At 37.4% G+C, this 22,932-nt stretch overlaps 2 protein-coding genes across 2 annotated transcripts; both read right to left on the bottom strand.

The window, feature by feature from the left end:
• Positions 1-6,078: 6,078 nt before the first annotated feature.
• Positions 6,079-6,888, bottom strand: LOC140830094 (uncharacterized). Its single transcript, XM_073193377.1, has one exon. It carries the CDS (start codon positions 6,886-6,888, stop codon positions 6,079-6,081), a length of 810 nt encoding a protein of 269 aa, XP_073049478.1.
• Positions 6,889-6,921: 33 nt separating this feature from the next.
• Positions 6,922-7,893, bottom strand: LOC140830093 (uncharacterized). Its single transcript, XM_073193375.1, has one exon. It carries the CDS (start codon positions 7,891-7,893, stop codon positions 6,922-6,924), a length of 972 nt encoding a protein of 323 aa, XP_073049476.1.
• Positions 7,894-22,932: the final 15,039 nt, after the last annotated feature.

Raw genomic sequence — 22,932 nt, 5'->3', positions numbered from 1 at the left:
ATTTTCTGCCAGTGAAGACGACTTTCTCTATGACGCAGTATGCGGAGCTTTATCTCAGAGAGATAGTTCGTTTGCATGGATTTCCAGTCTCTATTGTGTCCGACAGGGACCCGAGGTTTACATCGTCCTTCTGGAAGAGCTTACATGCAGCCATGGGGACGAAGTTGCTTTTCAGTACAGCTTTTCACCCTCAGACAGATGGCCAGTCTGAGCGAGTGATTCAGGTTTTAGAGGACTTGCTAAGGGCGTGCATAATTGATTTTCAAGGAACTTGGGAATCTAGACTACCTCTAGTGGAGTTCACATACAACAACAGCTTCCAAGCATCTATTGGTATGGCTCCCTATGAGGCGTTGTACGGGAGGAAGTGCAGATCACCAGTTCATTGGGATGAAGTTGGTGAGAGGACAGAACTTGGTCCAGAAATAGTTCAGCAGACTGCAGACGTGGTGGTCAAGATTCGTGACAGAATGAAGACCGCCCAGAGCCGTCAGAAGAGCTATGCAGATAAAAGGAGGAGAGATCTCGAGTTTGCCGTAGGAGATCACGTTTTTATCAAGATAGCACCTATGAAGGGTGTTATGAGATTTGGAAAGAGAGGTAAGTTGAGTCCGAGGTTTATTGGACCGTTTGAGATCTTGGACAGAGTTGGGACGCTAGCGTATCGTGTAGCCCTTCCGCCGAATCTGGCCGGGGTGCACAATGTGTTCCATGTCTCGATGCTGAGAAAATATTTGGCTAATCCTTCTCATGTTCTAAGTTATGAGCCGCTGCAGTTGACTCCAGACCTGTCTTACGAGGAGAAACCAGTCCAAATCCTAGACAGACAGGAGCGCAGACTTCAGAACAAGACGACTAAGTTGGTCAAAGTTCAATGGCTGAATCAATCGGTGGAAGAAGCCACCTGGGAGTCAGAGGCCGACATGAGACTTCGCTACCCGGAGTTGTTCGGTAAGACTTAATTTCGAGGACGAAATTTTTATAAGTGGGGGAGGAACTGTAGTGCCCAAATTTAATACACGTATAACCCATGCATTCATTTAAGTATTAAATCATTTAAATTAATTTTAAATGGGTTTTGGCGATGCATGATTTATTTAAATGTAATATTTTAAATTATTTATGTTTATGTGATGCACGTTAAAATGTCTTTCGAGTTTCATGTTTCAGGCGATCATTCGAGGCGGGATTAAGGAAAAGACCCAGTGACGATTTTTGGCAAGTTTAGATATGGTATTTTATTTTAAGTTAAGTTTGGGGGCATTTTAATTAATTTAATGAGTTTTAGCATTTTTGTGCCTAAATATTTAATTAGTAATTTTAAGACTTGTAAACTTTCAAAATCTAATTTGGTGTGTTATATTTTAGTTAAAGAGTTTTATTTAAAAGATTAAGTGTGAGTTAATGTTTTGATTAGTAGACTATTATTTTTTTTTAATTAAGCAAAAGTTAGTCTTTTAATTAATTGAAACACACGCCTCACACACACACACACACTTTTACACACACCTAAAAATCGTGTATTACACACACAACACAAACACATTTGTATTTTCAGATTTTTTTTAAGAAAGAACTAGGGTTCTTAGTCCTTAGAGCAGCCGCCCCTCTCCCCTCATAATTTCCAGCAAGATTTTCGTGTGTTTCCTCAAGAATTTTAGCGCCACAATCGCCCCGGATCAACCTCGCTCTTATCTCCGCTTCGGTGACGTCGTTTCGGTAACGTGATCATCAAAAAGGCACGTACATTCTGTTCTTGCTGTGTCGATCAAGTCATATTATGCGTTGCGTTGATTTTTATGCGTAAAAGTTATGTATCATGATAGTAGTTTGAGCGGATCATGAATCGGATCAATTTCGAAGGAAAATTTTTAGATCTAAAACTCGTTTTTTACTGTTCATGTCAAAACTGCGATTTTTCTGTTCATATTTTGGGAAAACTTTCAACGGCAAAAACGTGTAACTTTTCGATACCTTCGATTTGATATATGATTCGAAATTTTTGGACAAATATTGAGTGAGTTATGGCATTTTTCGTGGGACTGCTCAAACTGCGTTTCAGAAAAGTTATGATTTTGATAATTCTTGAAGTTTCAGTGTTGCAGGCTTCGTTGGAAACTGACGGGCAATCGTTGCTGCGTATAAGCATGCTAGTTTTGAGGTTTGGTGTATTTTTAAGATTTTGATGCAAGTTGTTAGGCGTTTGAATGAGTTTAAAGTTGTAGGAAAGGGATTGAGGTTAATTGCATAATTGGTGTTGCGTTGTGTAGTATAGTGGACGTCGTATTGTGAGGTGTTTGTATAAGTTTTGATGCAATGTTATGGTGTTCTAAGAAGAGTCCTAAGATGGTAAATTTCGTTCCATTGATGTGCAATTGGGAGATTAGGCAGGTGCATAAGTTTTCTCGCAGGTTTCGAAGCAACGAGCGAACACGGACCCAAACACGGACCCGGGCACGGGGTCCGTGCCTTTGTTATTCCTTCAGTGTCAATTTTGCGAGACAGCACGGACCCTTACACGGATGAGGGCACGGGGTCCGTGCCTATGGGTTTCACTTAGTGTCTTTTTCCAGTATCTACACGGACCCTTACCCGGACCCAGACACGGGGTCCGTGCCTTTGCTTTCCTTTCAATGTCTTCTTCCAGAGTCTACACGGACCCCCATCCGGACCCGAGCACGGGGTCCGTGCCCCTTCCGTTTCCCGACACACTCTAGGCAGTATGTACACGGACCCTCTCCCGGACCCAAACACGGGGTCCGTGTACCCTTGTTTTGGGAAATATTTGTAAGTTCATTTTAAGTTTGATGTTATGGGTTAGTGCAAGGATTATTAAGGGCGTGTCGTGGCAAATCGTAGAAGGTCCTAAGGTATGATTGAGCTTGAGAGTAAGCATGTGTTTTCTATGTCTAAGCAATGCAAGTTAAGTATGAAATTCACGTTAGTAAGTTGCAGCAACGGCCCCAGTCAAAGTCCAACGAATCCCTCAACGCCAAGTAAGTATGTTGACGTGCAAGAAAACATTTTTTGTAGTTTTTGAGGTATGCTAAATGTCTTGTGACCAAATTATGTTAGGATTGGAAAGCGTTAAATTATGAACGGGGACCAATCCGCCCGTTAAATTATGAACGGGTTAGATCGTGGTTGTGAAGCGTTAAATTATGAACGTGGATCAACTGGCCTGTTAAATTATGAACAGGGATCTTATGTATGCGGCAGCGGATACGTCCCTGTCAGCCCAGTACTGTGGTATAGTCTGATCAGGCTCATTTATGTTACGGGTCACTCGCTTTGAAACATCCTCTACGCAAAATGATGAAGTTATGTATGTTAAAGTATGTTCAAGTATGCAGCATGTTTATGAAAAGTTTAAGTTATGGCACGTCGAAGTATGTATGTACGTATGTTCAAGTTTATTATGCAAGTTCAAGTTCCAAGTATGTATGTCATATTTTCAAGTTGCATGTGGTTTTATTACGTATTACTCGTTATTTCCAGTTTATACGTGTTGAGTCTTTAGACTCACTAGACTTGATCGATGCAGGTGACTATGTTGAGGAGACAGGAGGTGATGACCAAGGGGCAGGCTTGGGCTGAGTGGCAGGCTAAACCCGAGGACCGCAAGTTTATGTTTATGCAAATTTTTAAAATACTCTGATGTTTTGATTTGAACGTGAGACGTTTTGAGACAGTGTATTTTAGCAAAATTTTATTGGTGACGGATGATGGTGAGATTTATTTTTATGAATGTTGGGTGACGACCGTATGAATGTTTTTATTTAAGAAAATTTTTAATTCTTCCGCAAATTTTAAGTAGTGTAGAATACGGTTCGTTACAATGCATAACTCCCTTGAGAGTAGCTATTTTGATAAATACATGATCACAAACCTCGAATGCCAAAGGCCGCCGACGAACATAAGCATACCTCTTATGTCTAGACTGAGCTGTCTTCATTCTTTCTTGGATCAATGCCACAACATCTGTTGTCTGTTGAACCAACTCTGGGCCCAACATCTTTCTTTCACCTATCTCTTCACAATACAAAGGAGAGCGAAACTTTCTTCCGTATAAAGCTTCATAAGGTGCCATGCCGATTGAAGACTGGAAACTGTTATTATATGTGAACTCTACCAAAGGCAACTTATAATCTCAACTTCCCGGGAAATAATTCGTGCAAGCTCTTAACATATCCTCCAAAATTTGGATTACCCTTTCTGATTGACCGTCACTTTAAGGATGGTATGCAGTACTGAAAGCCAATTTCGTTCCCAAGGCTCGATGCAAACTCTTCCAAAACTCTGAAGTAAACCTTGGATCACGATCAGAAACTATCGATACCAGTATCCCAGTCTCACAATCTCCTGAATATAAGCCTCGGCATACTAATTCATAGAATACGACGTCTTGACATGAAGAAAATGAGATGACTTGGTCAATCGATCCACGATCACCCAAATAGAATTGAAGCCTTTTCTGCATCCTTGGTAACCCAACAACAAAATCCATAGTTATGTGCTTCGACTTCCATTGCGGTATAGGCAAGGATTGCAACAATCCCGTCGGTCTTTGGTGCTCAATCTTTACCTATTGACAGGTTAGACATTCAGAAACAAATAACATGATATCTTTCTTCATACCTGGCCACCAGTAAAGACGTCGAAGATCTTGGTACATCTTGGTACTACCGGGATGTACAGAATATGGCACTGTATGAGCTTCAAGAAGTACCTCTTTCCGAATGTCATCCCTCAACGGAACACATATTCTACCTTGAAAGGTCAGTAACCCATCACGATTCGACACAAACTCAGAAACTCCTGTCAGATCGCTTTTCCTCTTCAACTCTAATAATTGAGCATCCAGCTATTGTTCCTTCAAAATTCGATCAAATAAGGTTGAGTGGAGAACCAATGCAGATAATCAAGCCATTGAACCTGGAGATACCAAAGTGATCTCATTTCTTTGAAAATCAAGCAACAAAGGTCTAGAAATCATAGAACCCAATAAAGAACTCGACTTGCGACTCAAAGCATCCGCAAGCACATTAGATTTACCAGGATGATAGCTAATGGTGCAATCATAGTCTTTTACAAGTTCCAACCATCTCCGCTGCTGCCGCATATTCAATTCCTTCTGCGAAAACAAATAACTCAAACTTTTGTTATCAGTAAATATTTCGCATTTCTCACCATAAAGGTAGTGCCGCCAAATCTTTAAAGCAAAAAACACAGCTGCCAACTCCAAATCATGAGTGGGATAGTTCTTCTCATATTCGTTCAACTGACGAGAAGCATAAGCTATCACTTTCCCACGCTGCATCAATACAGCACCTTACCCTTGCTTGGAAGCATCTGTATATACAACAAAATCTTCAGTACCACAAGGAAGTACCAAAACATGGGCAGAAGTCAACTTATCTTTCAATGTTTGAAACGCTTGTTGGGACTCAAGGGTCCATTCGAATTGGTAGCTTTCCATGTCAAATTCGTCAATGGCAAGGCTATTTTCGAGAAATCTTCTATGAATCGTCTGTAATACACTGCTAAACCAAGAAAACTCCGTACCCCTGAAACCACCTTAGGAATGGACCATTTCTTAATAGATTCAATCTTAGAAGGATCTACCAAAATTCATTCTTTTGAAACAATATGGCCCAAAAATGCCACATGCTCCAACCAAAACTCACATTTCTTTAACTTGGCATACAATTGCTTATCCCTCAATAGCTGCAACACAATCCTCAAATTCTCACGATGAAGTTCTCGTGTCTTTGAGTAGATCAGAATGTCATCAATAAAAACAATGACAAAAGTATCCAAATACGGCTTAAAGACACGATTCATCAAATCCATAAAAACTGAAGGAGTATTGGTTAGTCCAAACGACATCACCAAAAATTCATAATGGCCATACCTCGTTCTAAAAGCAGTCTTGGGTATATCCTCCGTTTTTACCTTCAATTGATGATATCCGGATCGAAGATCGATTTTCGAAAATATTGCTGCTCCTTGAAATTGATCAAAAAGATCATCAATACGTGGCAAAGGATATTTGTTTTTCACTTTTACCTTGTTGAGTTATCGGTAGTCAATACATAATCGCAATGATCCATCCTTCTTCTTTACGAACAAAACTGGAGCTCCCCACGGTGAGGAACTAGGTCGGATAAAACCTTTATCTAATAGCTCCTGCAATTGAGTCTTCAATTCTTTCATTTCAGTAGGAGCCATTCTGTATGGAGCTTTAGAAATTGGAGATGTACGTGGAATTAAATCAATAACAATCTCCACCTCTCGATCAGGTGGTAATCCAGGCACATCATTAGCAAACACGTCAGGATAATCCTGAACCACATCAAGATCCTGTAATTGCAAATTACTTTCCTTTTGCACATCAACCACTGAAGCTAGAAAACCCATACAACCTTTGTGCAAAAAATTATTAGCTTGAAAGCAAGAAATAATAAGAATACCCATCGAAGAGCGTAGACCAACAAACACATCACTATCATGGTCATCGGCTAAAAAATTCATTATTTTGCCCACACAATCGATCACCGCACGATAAGAAGATAACCAATCCATACCCAGTATAACATCAAATGCAACCATCGGAATAACAATAAGATCAGCAAACAATAATCTCACACCCAATTGTACAGGACATGCCTCGATAATATTAGTGGGACAAATTTCATCCCCAGAGGGCCACACAATATTGAAGTGTAATGACATAACAGTAGGTTCAACAGATATAGAATGCATAAACACTTCAGACATAAAAGAATGGGTTGCACCAGTGTCAATCAATGTAATTGCTTCTTTGCCGTAGATTAAAATATTACCTGATATCACAGAAGAATCAGGATTAACACTTTCTTTCGTCATAGCAAAAATTCTGCCTTAGACTTTTCCTTTGCCTTAGGAGAGAGGACATTTCAATGCCGTGTGCCCCATCTCCTTGCATCTAAAACATCTTCCACTACCCACCAAACACTCACCCTTGTGTGGCTTTCCAAACTTAGGACATACCGGTCGCACAGTATCAGAAGAAGGCACAAGAGGTTTAGAGCGCTGCTCCATCTTACCCTTACCTTTGTAACCACCACGAACATCTGCACATGCACCTTGTCCTCTAGCTTGGAAAGCTTGCCTCAACTGTCTCTCTTTCTCAATCTCTTGCTCATCATGCTCAGCAAGCAAAGCTCGCTCCACTATGTCTTGATATTTCACCACTTTGGACATATGAACGTCTCTTCGAATCTCTGGCTTCAAACCCCGAAGGAAATGTTCTCCTTTATCCTTATCGTTTTCAGCAATAAAAGGAACAAAAACACATCCTTCTTCGAACTTCAAAGTATACTCAGCGACAGACACAACATCTTGCTTTAATTCAAGAAATTCTTTCACCTTCTTGGCCTTGAATTTGCTCGAGAAATATTTGGCGTAGAATAAATCTTTTAACTCGTTCCATTTTAATTCTTGAACATTAACTGTCACCTTGGTGGCTTTCCACCAGATACGAGCAGATTTGACCAACATAAACACATCACAACTTACCCTCTCTTGGTCAGTGAACTTCAAGTAATCAAATATGGCTTCCAATGATTTGATCCATTCCAGAGCCATTAGTGGATCAGGACCACCGATAAACTCCGGAGGGTTCATATGTCTGAAACGATCATAAGCACCATCTTCAGAACTTTCCGTTCTGCCTTGACCTTTTCCTTGGCCACGAACCTGGGTCGTAGTTTGCATGCTCAATAACTGTTGAATTTGTTCGCCATGGACTTGAGCTTGCACCTTAAATAACTTACTGAATTCATCTACCACCTTTGCAGTCTTATCAGGGGTCCTATCATCCCCTTCAATACTCTTTCTCTTGGGAGGCATATTCTACAAATTTGCTTACTTTTACATAGATACGAAGAAAGGATACATCAATGATAATTTAATGGAATCAATGCTCAATGTTAAAATCAATAGATGCAGGATCAAAAGCATACCGGATTGTCCTAGGTAGAAGAAGTCATATATGGTCCGAAGAACTTTCTCTCTGATACCAATTGAACCCACTCCCATGGAATTTAATTTAAATAAATAACATACGCAGAAGCGTTACAATTTAAAGGAACGAATAGTATTTGCACCGTAAATATTTCAAACTTTTAACCATAACCATTTACAAAACCATCATCAACATATTTTCAAAAATCGCCCCACATTTTCTCACATGATTCAAGTTACCAAATACATGATATTTTAAACTTTCAATATTCACCAAAATAATGGTTACATAACAAAAGTTCAAAAGTCTTTCCCTTCAACTTGCTATATGACTTCTCCCTCCTCGGACAATCCACTTCAATCCTTTTTATCACCTGCATTACATGACATTAACTGGAATGAAATAAAACTCAGTAAGCAGAAAGTTGTACATAACAAATACATATACATGGCTTGGCTTGAAACATGGCTATGGCAATGGCAATGAAAATCGAAAAATACCATCTTCAATGAACAATACATAATCAAGGAAATATAGATGGTATATCATGGCATGAATTAAAGGAAAGGAAATGATAGTTCTGTGACCTGTGACTTGTGAATAGTATCTCTTTGATATATAAATATATTAAAACTATGAGAGATACTCATAATCATGAGATTGGCACGCGCACAACCGTGCACCTGCGGCTCGCAGGCCGCGCGCCCGCTACGCGCATGATGCACGCAGTGCGCTCGCACGCTACGCGGACGCTCCGCACAGCACCTACGCGCGCGCCCCCTGCGCGGACACTCCGTGCAGCTCCTGCGCGCATACTGCACGCGCGGTCTGCCTGGAACAGTTCCGGGCATATCCGAATATATATATATATATATATATATATATATATATATATATATATATATATATATATATATATTTATTTATTTCTGTAAAAATAAAATTTTTTTTATGGTGCTACAATTTTCTGAAAATTTTCTTATATGATTAGAAACAATTTATTCAATATCTACACCATACGATTTAGAAAAAACCTTAGCTCTGATACCATTGTTGGATCTCGGTTTTTCACGTGCCCAAACACAGCGGAAGTTTTATATTTTTTATTTTATTTTGACAATCAAAATATATTTGTTTTGAGCACTCGTATGATTTATTATAAATTAACATTAATAGGGAGTTATAAGTTATACCTTTGGTAAATAATTTTAATTGGCACCAACTACTCCGGTATTAGCGGACGTAGCTTTTGTTGTAAATCCCTGCGAACGTTTTTCGATCTCCTAATCAGGTCCACGACTGGAATATATGTTCCTCTTCTAACTTGCAGTAGAAAGTGTAGAAGATTTTGTATTTGAGAGCAAGGAAAAACAAAATGGTTCAAAACCCTTTTGAGAGCATAAAATTTTTTCTTTGAAGAGACGAAAGTATTTTTTTGACCATAATCTTTCGGATACCTTTTCAATGCCCAAAAGAAACCACTGAATGCATGCCAATCTCTTTTTGGAATGAGAAAAATTCTTTTTCCATACTAATCATTCCTTTACTTAATTAATTAGATTAATTAAGTTAATAAAAGATTCTTATTGTATATCCAACTTTGGTGATTCTCGAAAAAATGGCAGAATCCAAATGAGTGGAGGCTATGATTTGAGGTCAAAATTTTAAAATAAAAAATTCCATTACCCAATAACCATAATTAACATTAATGGGCTTAATTAATTAATTGAGCTAGTCCAACTTGTTTAATTAATTAATCAAAGTCCATTAAGAACTTTAATTATTTAGTATGTTGCACTTGTACTCCTACAAGTCTATTAAACATACTTCCCACTATATTTAATTTAATATTTAATAAACTCAACTTTTGAGTTTAATAAATTAAATCCTTAATTTTTTATAAATTCAACTACTTGAATTTATTCTCTCCAAATTTCATAAATTCAACTTTTTGAATTTACTATATCATAAATTCAACTCCTTGAATTTATTTTTTCAAAATTTAATTATTATAAATTCAATTCCTTGAATTTACTATATCATAATATAAATTCAACTTCTTGAATTTATTCTCTCAATGGGAACAAATAATCCAGTGCTTGTGTGACCCTCAATGGTTCAGGGATACAGCTAGCCGTGGGTTCACAACTCTTTGTGATTCAGGACATAATCCTTTATTCGGGCTTACCCTAATCCGCCCCATTCTATGTATCAACAATTGATCATGAAAATGTCAGAAATCATATTTCTGATTAAACCCATCGAATCATGGTAAGAGCGTCTAGTAGCATTGCCCCATGATTCCCTAGGTATCACTGATAGTGCCTGCAAGAACCAGTCGATTATGATTAACGTACAGTACAGTCACTTCATCTCATATATCCTCATCGAATCTGTAACCATTGGTTCATCTAGGGTTGCATAATAATTCGACCACTATATGACACATCTTTAAGAATGAATAGTGTCATCGCATGTACAACTAGAGAACTCCTTCGCTAATGTACATCTCATACTCTGGCCAGAGATTTCATGCACTATTATTTCATCAGATCACATAGGATATCCACACCCGTATGTGAGCGGTGAATTCCCGACTACAATGCACTGGCTCCTACATGTGTCACAACTGTACCCAATCTTTCCACTTGATGACTCTCCTGGAGTCGGTAAACGAGTCAAAGCACATCCCTAGCATATAGAGTCTCAGTTTTGTCCCAGGTCGTAAGGCCTAATGGTGTACAATCATAACCACGGACTTATCCTCTCGATGAATGATAACCACTTGAAAGTCCGAGGGAGGGTAGTTCGGTATAATTATCATATGACTACCCATCTGCATGTTTGGACATATCTATGCCCTTACCAAGAAACGCAATACACAACATCACATATGCTAGTCTCGAGCTCAAGCGGCCTTTATCCTTATTTTAGGCTGAATCGACTAGGAACAAATTTAGAATATGTAATGTTTACAAATGAGTTTCAACATCGAATTACGATTCATTTGTATTAAAGCATAATCAAAGACTTTATCTATGCTGATCGCATATGTATACAGATAAAGTAAAATGAAACCATTAAAAAAATAAATTATATTAAAATAAAGATTGTTTATTACAACTGAGTCAATAAATTCATTAGCCAACAATTGAATTTTAGAGCATCTATTCTAACACATGTATGGTGTCCTCTTTGTCAAAGTGAGGAAGAAAATGAATTTCATGCTCTAATAGCCTGCCCGTTCGCCAAGGTTGTATGGTGTATCTCTCCTACAGGCTTAAATTCCGGGAACTCAAACCATTACAAAATTGGTGGAAATAAATAGTACTAAATCGTAGCAAGAGGAAATTGAAATAGTAGCAGTGGTCGCTTGGGTCATATGGCAGAAAAGAAATGAGTTTGTGTGGAATCAAAAGAGTAAACCAGCACTACAACAAAAACGCCAAACGACAACGGATAAAACGACTGTTGTAACTGAGGGTGTTGTTGAAAGTGTCTTCAACGACAACGGTTTTAAACCGTTGTCTTTTCTACCAACGACAACAGTTTTGCAACGATGTTAAACCGTTGTATTTTCTACCAACGACAACGATTTTGCAAGGGTTTAAAACCGTTGTCTTTTATACCAACTACATCGGTTTTGCATCGTGGTATAAAAATTCTATTAAAATTTGCGACGGTATGGAAAACCGTCGCAAATGAAAACCGTAGTCGTAGATGCATTTTGCGACGGTTTGTAAAAACCATCGCGAATATTTGTTGCGACGGTTTTACAAAACTGTCACAAATTAGAGTTGCGACGGAAATCCTCCGCAACCCCTCGCTAAATGTAGCGACAGTATTCATGTGGCAAAACTGTCGCTATTGTGCGACGGTTTACAGGTCCGTCGCTAATATTTTAGGTAAAATAAAAAAATTTTAAGAATTTTATAAAGCTGTGTTGTGAATTGGTACAATCTTATAAGAGATAAGAAATTTAAGTGTCGTGAAGTGATAAAATCGTGTAAAAGATAAAATTTTAATTCTTTTGAAATGATAAAAAAATCGTGTAAGAGATAAAAATTTTAAATGTTGTGAAGTGATAAAATTGTGTAAGAGATAAAATTTTAAGTGTTATGAAGTTGTAAAATCGTGTAAATGAGAAAAATTTTAAGTTTGGTGAAGTAAAGTGGAAGAAAATGGAGTGAATTTGTATGTATTTATAGAGAGTGGTGGAAGAAAATGGAGGGAGAAAGAGGCGGGATCGAATTTTTGAAATTTGCGACGGTTTTTTGCTTGACGGTCGCTAATATTAGCGACGGGAGTTTTAATACCGTCGCTATATTCAATATACCGACGGTTGTACATGCTACGATCGCAAATAGTAGCAACGGTTCTAGTTTAAACTGTCGCTAATATGAATTTAGCGACGGTATATATATAACCGTCGCTAATATTAGCGACGATTTATTCAACCGTCGCTAATTAACATTGTGTTTTGTCCTAAAACTGTCGCTAATTAACGTTGTGTTTTCTAAAACCGTTGTCGATTGTCCAAAAATACACGCTAATAGACAACAGTTCATGAAACCGTTGTCGTAAACGTTCTACGACAACGGTTTTTAAAAACCGTTGTAGTGCATTATAATACTTCAAATTATTTTAAAACAATTCCTAATAGACAACGGTTTTTAAAAACCGTTGTCGTTGCCCAAAAAAACACAATAATAAAAACCGTTGTCGTAGGCCAACAAAAAAACAAGCTAATAGACAACAATTTTTAAAAACCGTTATCTTTGGCCAAAAGGACACGCTAATCGACAACGGTTTTTAAAAACCGTTGTCGTAGCTTGAAAAAAAACAACTAATAGACAACGGTTTTTAAAAACCGTTGTCGTTGCCCAAAAAAACACAATAATAGACAACGGTTTTTTCGTAGGCCAACAAAAAAACAAGCTAATAGACAACGGTTTTTAAAAACCGTTGTAGTAGGCCTAAAAAGACACGCTAATAGACAACGGTTTTTAAAAACCGTTGTCGTAGCCCAAAAAAAAAACAAGCTAATAGACAACAGTTATTAAAAACCGTTGTCGTAGCAAAAAAAAACACGCTAATAGACAACAGTTATTAAAAACCGTTGTCGTAGACCAAAAAAACACCCTAATAGACAACGATTTTTAAAAACCGTTGTCGTAGACATATAAATGACAACAGTTTTTAAGAACCGTTGTCGTTGAGCGGGTTTTTTGAGCCTAAGACAACGGTTTTTTTTGAATCCGTTGTTAAAAGACAAAACACAACGGTTTTTATAAAAAACCGTTGTCTTTGATGTGTTGTTGAATTAAGATTTTCTTGTAGTGCAGCAGAATCTATATTAAGCTCAGCTATGGATATATTGACGCAATGGCAGGCAGCAAATCAACTCCCTGAGACTCATCGACACACTGGCTCAATGGAGCAAGCCACAAGAGGTATTCTTAAAATGTAATGTTGATGCAGCGATATTTACTAACCTAATCCATGCAGGTTACAGATGTATACTCCGAGACTCACAAAGCGCCTTAATATCTGCCATACATTGCAGTATATCGGCCAGCATCCCCCCGCAACAGCAGAAGAGCTTGGAATGCGAGAGGTCCTTAGTTGGCTAAAAGCAACGCAAGTGCAACAAGTGATTATAGAGTCAGATGCAAAAGTGGGTATCTAGACATTGAATGGATCAAGCCAGATTCAACTAGTTTTGGTTTAGTAGTGGAAGACTGCAAAATTTTAGCCCGAGAGTTCTCAAATTGCAGTTTTGTGTTTGTTCGTAGATTAGCGAACCAATCTTGCAAGAGCCAATGTCTGGTCAAGTAGGTTTAACAAACCCTCCCTTACTCTCATGTCATATGTAATTGTTCTTGATTTATCTTAAATAATATTTCTACCCTTTATTAAAAAAAATTAAAAATAAAATTGTAATAGGAATTAGGAGGCTTGTTTATCTTGTTCAAATTCCTCTGAATCCTTAGGAGCAAGATTTTCCTCTTGCCAAATATTAATTAATTTCTAATAAGATCTTGATTTTTATTTATTGTAGTTTCAGTTTCATTTTCTATTGCTAAATTAGAATCAGTCACGTCCGAGAAGACCATATATTGGAATTTTTGTGTCATATATATCCTCCTTGGGGATACATCACGCCCCTTTCGAAATCGCTAACACATTCCTTATAAAAGTGTGATGTTGAATGAATTTGGCCTGGGAGGTTTCGACTTCAGCTGCTCTGAAGCTAGTGTTGACATTTCTTCCCACTTTATTATTATTATTTTTAAGATTTTTAAGTGGAATATAAAAAAAAACCCCAAAATTTTATGTATGACACAAAAATCTTATTATAATTAAATATTTAGAAAAACTGATTATTTTAGTCATTTAAATTGACATGTTTTGGGTTTTATTAATTATTAATTTAGCTTGTCGAAGTTTGATTTTCATCCAGTAACTTGAATTTTTTTTTTTTTGTATTGTTTTTTTTTTTTGGTCTGAAACCACTAAATCTACTAAATAATGTTTATTTGACGTTGGAACTGTCACGTCCGGGACGTCTAATTCATGTTTAATCATACATTAAATGCGGAAAATGCATAATACTTTTCTTTTGTAAAATATACAAAGTTCTTACTAATATAAAATATCATGCATTCAAAAGTAAGTGTAGCGCTCCATACCTCGCCACGTAATCATACAAAATGTGACGTCATATGCATAAAAATTTTCTTTTCAACGACGTAGTAATATAATACATATAAGACAAAAATAGTGCAATTATCACACTATTTACCTAAGGATAGTAGAAACAGTATGATAAATACACACAACTAACTCAAACACAACGATGAAATATACTGTCTCTTTCCACTATTAACTACAGGACTTTTTTGACTAAACTCACATATTCCTTCACCTCTATCATGTCTCGGCATTAGTCCTGTAACCTGTCCCACGAAAACAGCCCTCAATGGTAAGTATATACAACAATCATCATCATAATACATAACAGTTATATTAACAACATAAAATATAACTGAAAGGATAACAGAAATACCCCCTTTGATGTTTCTGGACAACCAACCATCAACAACCTGAACAACATCATACTGCAACAATAACATCGACGATACGTCGCACCCTACTCCGATGATAGCAATATCGTCGAAGAACAACAACATCAATGACACGTTGCAACCCTATTCCGGCGACAGCAATATCGTCGATCGAACATCATCATCAACGATATGTCGCACCCCTACTCCAGCAACAGCAATATCGTCGAACGAACAACATCAACGATACGTCTCCCAACAACGACATCAACATCATCAACAATAATAAACAACAGCAAATGTAATATCAAATCACCCTATTCCAGTTATTTGCCATCGTTCAACACACTAGTTTTTATCAATACTAAACAATAACAACATATGCTCGTACGTCAACATGTACCTGATAATCGATTATATATAAAATCTGGCTATTTCTTTGATCCGGAGCTTGTGACGTATCTAAATAATTCAACAACAATTATCAAATCAGTGTCACCGTATCAACACAGTCATAACAGCCTCAATATATAACATCAAATAGCGCATCAAAAATTAATTCACCAAAATATAAAACTCGATTGTACATTCTTATCATTCAACAATTAGTATTCCAGTTTATTTGATTCACAATACTAACATCAAATACATCCAAATAAATTAACTTCAAATAATAGATTATCTTACAACATCAGTTAAACTACGAAAACTTTATATTAACATGTAGCATATACTTCGTAGACTTTGAATATATAATCAGAATTAATGATAGCTGAAAAACAACTCTACAATCTCAATCCAACAATTAAAATTCCTAATTATAAGAAATTAAGAATAGTTCAAAATAACATCACTATAATCTTGTATTCTTCGTTAGAATCATACACGATTCAACAATCTTCGATTTCTGTATGATTTAACAATTTATCTAATTTTTTTCTAGAAATCGACGAATTTCAAACATCGCCAAAAATATAAAATATATACTTCAAATCGAAGACCCCGTGTCAACGATTCTAGAACTGAAGTCGGTTCGTCGATTGGATAAACCGATAAGTCGCACGATCGAAAAGAAAAATCAAAACTCTTATCTCTCTCTTCTCTCACCTTTCTGTCAAAAACTTTCTGTGAATGAAATTCATTCTCGTATGATTTCAAAATGTTATTTTCCTTTTTTTTATTTTAAATATTATATTATATATAAATAATATAATATAAATATTTAACATTTTAACACCGGTATATCCTTTTGGACCAGTCAAACAATCAAAATTTTCAAAACTCAAAATAAGAAACTTCTATATCTTTGAGTTTTCTACATTATATCCAAATTTCAAATAATTTGGATTTCATATGACCAAGTTATGTTATATTTCAATCTTTAAAAATTATTAATTATTTTTTAATCTCATATTACTAAATCAACAAAGTGTGATATCTCTACCCCCCTTAAATGAATTTCGACCCCGAAATTAAGCAACAACTGTAATAACAAGCATAAATAAAGATACTTCATACCATCAAAATAATTAGGGGTAGTGCTTCCTCATATGATGCTCGTCTCCCAAGCTGCCTCTTCGACACCTCTATATCCCCACTGAACCTTCACCATCGGTATAAGCTTACTACGAATTTTTTGTTCAAATCGATCCAAAATACAAACTGGTCTATCAAAATAAGACACGTCAGGATCTAACCGCACCTCGGAAATATCCAACACATGTGATGGATCCGGCTCATACATCTGCAACATCGACACATGGAACACATCATGAGTACCAAATAAAGATGTAGGTAGAGCCATTCGATAAGCCAAAGTTCCTATCCTCTAGAATATCTCATACAAACCAACATATCTCAGTGCCAACTTTCCCTTCATACCAGATCGTACTGTGCCACGAAAAGGAGAAACTTTCAAAAATACTCGATCGCCCTGCTGAAAATTTAATGGTCTTCGTCTTTTATTTGCATAGGTGGCCTGTCTATCTTGAGCTGCTTTCAATAACTGCTGTATCAACTTTACTTTCTGTTCCATCTCATGAATCATCTCAGGATCGGTAACTGTAGCTCGATCAACATCATCCTAGTATGACGGGGATCTACAATGTCTCCCATACAATGCCTCAAATGGAGCCATATGCAAACTACTCTTATAACAATTATTATACGTAAACTCCACTAGTAAAATAGGTGACTGTCAAATAGATTTAAAATCCATAACATAAGCATGCAACTTATCCTCTAACGTTTGAATATTACGCTCAGTCTGATCATCTGTCTGGGGATGATAATCTGTACTCAATCTCAACTCTGTCCCATCGTAGTCTGCAGTCCTTCTAAAAAATGAGAAGTAAATCGAGGATCTCTATCAGAAATAATAGACACTGGAATCCTATGCAACCGTACAATCTCAATCACCCAAATAGCATCAATAGTTCCAGTGCTTCTTGGCAAATGAGTCACAAAATCCATCAATATTTGCTCCCATTTCCAAGTTGGTAATTCTAAACTCCTCAATGCACATCCTGGCCTTCTCCTCTCAGCTTTGATATGTTGACAATTGAGATATTGACGCACAAAATCAATCACATCACGTTTCATTCCTTTCCACAAAAACTGAGAGCGTAGATCCTTATACATCTTCTTGCCACCAGGGTGGATAGAATGCCGAATACAACGTGAACGCCTCAACAGTCCCTGGCACAACTCAGATATATCGGGAACTAACCATCTATTATTCATCCTCAAACTGCCATCATCAGCCACTCTAAAACGGATATCTTGTTTCCGAGAAACTAACTCCTTCCATCGTTGAACTCTCTCATCGGTCATCTGTGCCTCACGAATACAACCATAAATACCAGGTTCGGCTAATAAGTTAGATACCTGGATAGGAGTCGTCGAGATATCAAAATCATATCCCAAGGAACAACAAGACATCATCATAGCTGATAAACGACCCACATCCTCTGCAGTACAGCTCACTTTACGACTCAATGCATCAACTGTAAGATTGGCTCGACCAGGATGATATTCAATCTAACAATCATAATCCTTCAGCAAATCTAACCATCGTCTCTGTCTCATATTCAACTCCGTCTGTGTAAAAAGAAATCTCAAACTCTTATAATCCTTATAAATCGTAAACAAGGTACCATATAATTAGTGTCGCCATATCTTCAAGGCAAAGATAATGGCTGCCAACTCCAAATCATGAACAGGGTACCTTGTTTCGTGTGGTTTCAGCTGTCTCGAGGCATATGCCACAACATGTCGATCCTGCATCAAAATACATCCCAAACCATATATTGATGCATCAGTATAAACAACAAACCTCTCTTTTTCTGTAGGGATTGATAACACCAGTGTGGCCATCAGTCGGTGCTTCAACTCCTCAAAACTCCTCTAACTTGCTTCAGACCACTGAAATCGCACAACTTTTTGAGTCATCTGTGTCAAAGGTCTAGCAATCTTTGAAAATCCCCCTACAAATCGACAATAATAACCTACTAAACCCAAGAAACTACGGATCTCTGGTACATATGTAGGTGCAGACCACTGTAATACGGCTTCGACCTTCGTTGGATCAACAGAAATCCCATCTCTCGATATAAAATGACCGAAGAAGACCACATGCAACCAAAACTCACACTTACTAAGTTTGGCATATAACTGTCTATCTTCCAATACCTTTATACTGAATGCAAGTGCCCTGCATGCTCAGCCACACTCCTCGAATATATCAATATATCATCAATAAACACAGTAACAAACTGATCGAGATAAGATTGAAATACCCTATTCATCAAACTCATAAACACAGCTGGAGCATTCGTCAACCCAAACGGCATAACTAAAAACTCATAATGCCCATATCTGGTTCTGAATGCTGTCTTCTGGATATCCTTCTCTCTAACTCGTATCTGATGATATCTTGACCTCAAATCAATCTTTAAATATACTGAGGTTCCCTGAAACTGATCAAAAAAATCATCAATATGAGGGAGGGGATATTTTTTTCTTAATCGTTACCTTACTCAGCTGTTGATAGTCCATACAAAGCCGCATCGTTCAATCTTTATTTCTCACAAATAGGACTGGTGCACCCTAAGGTGATATACTAGGACGAATGTATCCCTTGTCCAAAAAGTCCTGTAACTGGGCTTTAAACTCTCTCAACTCTTCTGGTGCCATTCTACAAGGAGCACGATAAATAGGGAAAGTACCTGGCATCAACTCAATCCCAAACTCCACCACAGCAATTACAAGTATCTCCTCTATTCCCACCTCCTTCTTCTTCTCTGTCACATCTACAACATAAATAAGATAACCCTCATGGTCATACTCCAATAATCGAGACATTCGGATAGCAGATACCAACGGAACACGGGAACGTTAACCCTTCCCATAAAATGTCCAACGCTCTTTCTGATTTGTGTAAAAATATACTACCCACTGATAACAATCATTAGTAGCACAATATCTCATCAGCACATTATTTCCCACAATACAATCAAAATCAGTCATCTCCAAAATAATCATATCAGATCTCAGCTCGTAGCCCTCATAATAAATAATACCATATGATATCATAGATAAAACTGATATATCAACTCCAGAGGGTGTCGAAATAGAAATAGGCATAGACAATGGAGACAGGCGCATATGATGCTCAACCATAAATCTCTTTGATATAAATGTATACGAGAGACCTGTATCAACAAGAATATAAGCAGGATAAGAACATAAATAACACTTACCTGCTATCATCTCTTCTCGTGCCTCCTCTGCCTGCTCTCGTGTCAAATCATACACATGTGCCTGAGGTGGACCAGCTCCCTGCATACATGGCTGTCCTCCAGAAGGTCGTGGTGTAAACTTCTGAGGCTATCGTCCTCCTCTCTCTGAGGATCTACCTCTATAACTATTGGGCTCTCGCTGTCCCTCGCGACTAGGACACTGTCTCGCCAGATGGCCAATATCGCCACACTCAAAACATGTGATCTCAGTTTGTGTGCACTGGCACACATCGTGAATCAAATCGGTGTTTACCAGATGATGCTGAATGTTGAAAACTTAATTTCGGTGGTTTGACAAACTAAGAGATTAAATCTATTGAACTAACTGATCACAAACTGACAGTTGTCTAACTGAAGATTATTGAGCAGGTATTTAAGGCAACTGAGTCCAGCCGAAGTGATTCTACTTAGTCAACTGACTGATCAGTTGGAAACTGATCAGTTGAGATATTCAGTTGTAAGGTTACCAACATTGATCATTCAGCTGAACATGTCATCAGTTGAAAAGGACATTCAACCGAAAACTATACAAAGCAGACTGCAACTAGTTGTGGAATGCCGCATTTCAGAATTTGCAGTGTACGAATGTCAGAAGTATATTGACGTGGCAATAAACGGATATAAAGATTCAAATATTATTTGAAATCTCTGAACATCCAGAAACAAACTTTGTGCATCATTTACAAGTTTTTCAATTACTATATTCTATCTTTTAGTCAGTTATATTCCGCACTTAATTGTTAATTGACTGTGATCGACTGACAAGATTTTGATGATCAGTTTATCACCAAACTGATTCAAACCTTCGAAAAAGAGTAAAAAATTGTGAGTGTTTATTCAACCCCTTCTAAACACTCCTTATCCTATAACTCATCCTATCAAGTGGTATCAGAGCAGTTGAATCTTGTCTCAGAATATTCATACTTTCAAACTGATCAACATTTCTTCATTCAACAAAATACAATGTTTTCCAGAGAAGATTTTGACGACTGCAAAATCAGAATGCATGCTCATTTAGCTGCACCAGATGACGATATGTGGTATGTCATCACTGATGGTCACATGAAGATTCTAAAAGCAAACACTTGCCATTACAGACGGGGCACCTCATCGAATAGAAAAGCCCAGAGAAGAATGGAAAACTAAGGACAAAAAGAAAGTCAATCCGGACATTGTGGCTAAGGATATCTTATATAAAAACGCTGGATAAAGTCACTTTCAGCAAAATCAATATGTGCAAAAAAGCTAAGGAAATCTGGGAGAAACTGATACAGTATTGTGAAGGAAACGAGCAAACTAAAGAGAAGAAGCTATCAGTTGCCGTTCAAAAATTTGATAACATCAAGATGAAAGCTGGAGAATCAATGCATGAATACGAAGAAAGAGTCAGTTGCATTATAAATGAATTAAATGAACTTGGAAAGGTGTACTCCAACAAAGAGGTTGCACTGAAAGTTGTCAGGGGTCTTCCCAAGGAGTGGGATGTTAAGACCATGGCGATGAGGGAGTCAAAGGACCTAAACAAGGTTGAGCTCCATGACTTGTTTGCTGATCTGAAGGCTTATGAGTTTGAGCTTCAGACTAGAGAAGGATAACCCTCAACACAGCAGTTACAACTGCTTTAACTTCTGTCAGAATGGAATCAATTGGTTCAGTTGACAAATCTGCCAATCAGCTGAGCAATGATGCAATGTCATTGTTTGTCAAAAAGTTTGGAAGGTTTATGAGGAAGAATCAAGGAAACTTCCAGAAGCAATACCAAAGAAACAATTCCAAAGAAGAATCATATGTTTGCTACAACTCTGGCAAATCTAGTCATTTTATAGCAGACTGTCCTAAGCCAAACAAGGGCAGTCGAGTATCAACTGATAAGGGAAAGAAGCCCTTTGAGCACAAAAGAAAGACCAGGGATGACAAGAAATCATTCAAGAAAAAGCATGAAGTGCTTTTGGCTGAAGAGAGCAAATCAAAGTGGATTGAAACTGACAATGATAAGTCAGAACCAAAAAGCTCAAGCAGTTCAAGTGATGATGAAGAAGAAGACAAGTGCTTAATGACAGATGATGCTGAACTGGAGTCAGCAAGTGAACAGGTGTTTGACTTCAGCTCTACTGATTTTACATGTGAGGAACTCATTACCACTTTGCATGACATGGTAAATGAGTATCACAAACTTGCTCGATCATTTCAGAAGGTTAGAACTGAGCAAACTGATCCAATGAAAACAAGACAGAAACTGATGAGCCAGTTGAACTGTTGAATCTGAAAAGGGAGATTGCGTAGCAAAAAGCTGAAATGATTGAAAATCAAGTAATGATATGTCAGTTAAAAACAGAGATTCAAAAAATACTGAACTGATTCAAGCTTGGAACAAGTCGTCAGTTGCATTAACTGAAAAGTAGAATTCTCAAAAATCAGTTGATGATAAAACTTGTTTAGGTTTTAAAAGTTTTAATGAAAATTCTGCAAGTGATGCTCAGCCAAGTTGAATAAAAGCAAAGAAATGTACATTACCTTTGTAAAATCAACTATGATAAATGAATTTTCAGAACATAGTAGACCAGCTATTCTATTGATTGAAAGTTAAACAATGACAAACGACGTGGCATTGGATATAGCTCTGAGAGTCCAAATGATACAAGAAACTGGTCACCTAAACGGCCCAGTCACAAAAATCAGTACTCAAGTAATGACTATTACAATTACTACAACTGTAAGCCAGTTCAGAAACGATATCAAAAGAATAGCCAGTTGAAAAAAGATACAAATCATACTGTCTCATCCTCACATCACACACACTGCCAAAAATTCGAGAAAAACCATTTGGAACACAGTAACTGGGAAATCAGTTAGATTGTTTCCAGTCTGGGTTCCTAAAGGACTAATCACTTTAGGACCCAAATGAATATGAGTACAAAAATTATATACTTTGTGTGATTGCAGGTAACATGTACAAGCAAAGAATCAACTTGGTATCTAGACAGTGGCTGTTCACGACATATGACGATAGATGAAAGTTTGCTATCTCAACTGACCAAGTTTACTGGACCAAACATCA

This window comes from Primulina eburnea, chromosome 4, assembly GCF_022965805.1.
Source record: "Primulina eburnea isolate SZY01 chromosome 4, ASM2296580v1, whole genome shotgun sequence".
Lineage (NCBI taxonomy): Eukaryota > Viridiplantae > Streptophyta > Magnoliopsida > Lamiales > Gesneriaceae > Primulina > Primulina eburnea.
Note: the sequence above shows the minus strand (reverse complement) of the source record. Positions and strands in the feature narration are given on the sequence as shown.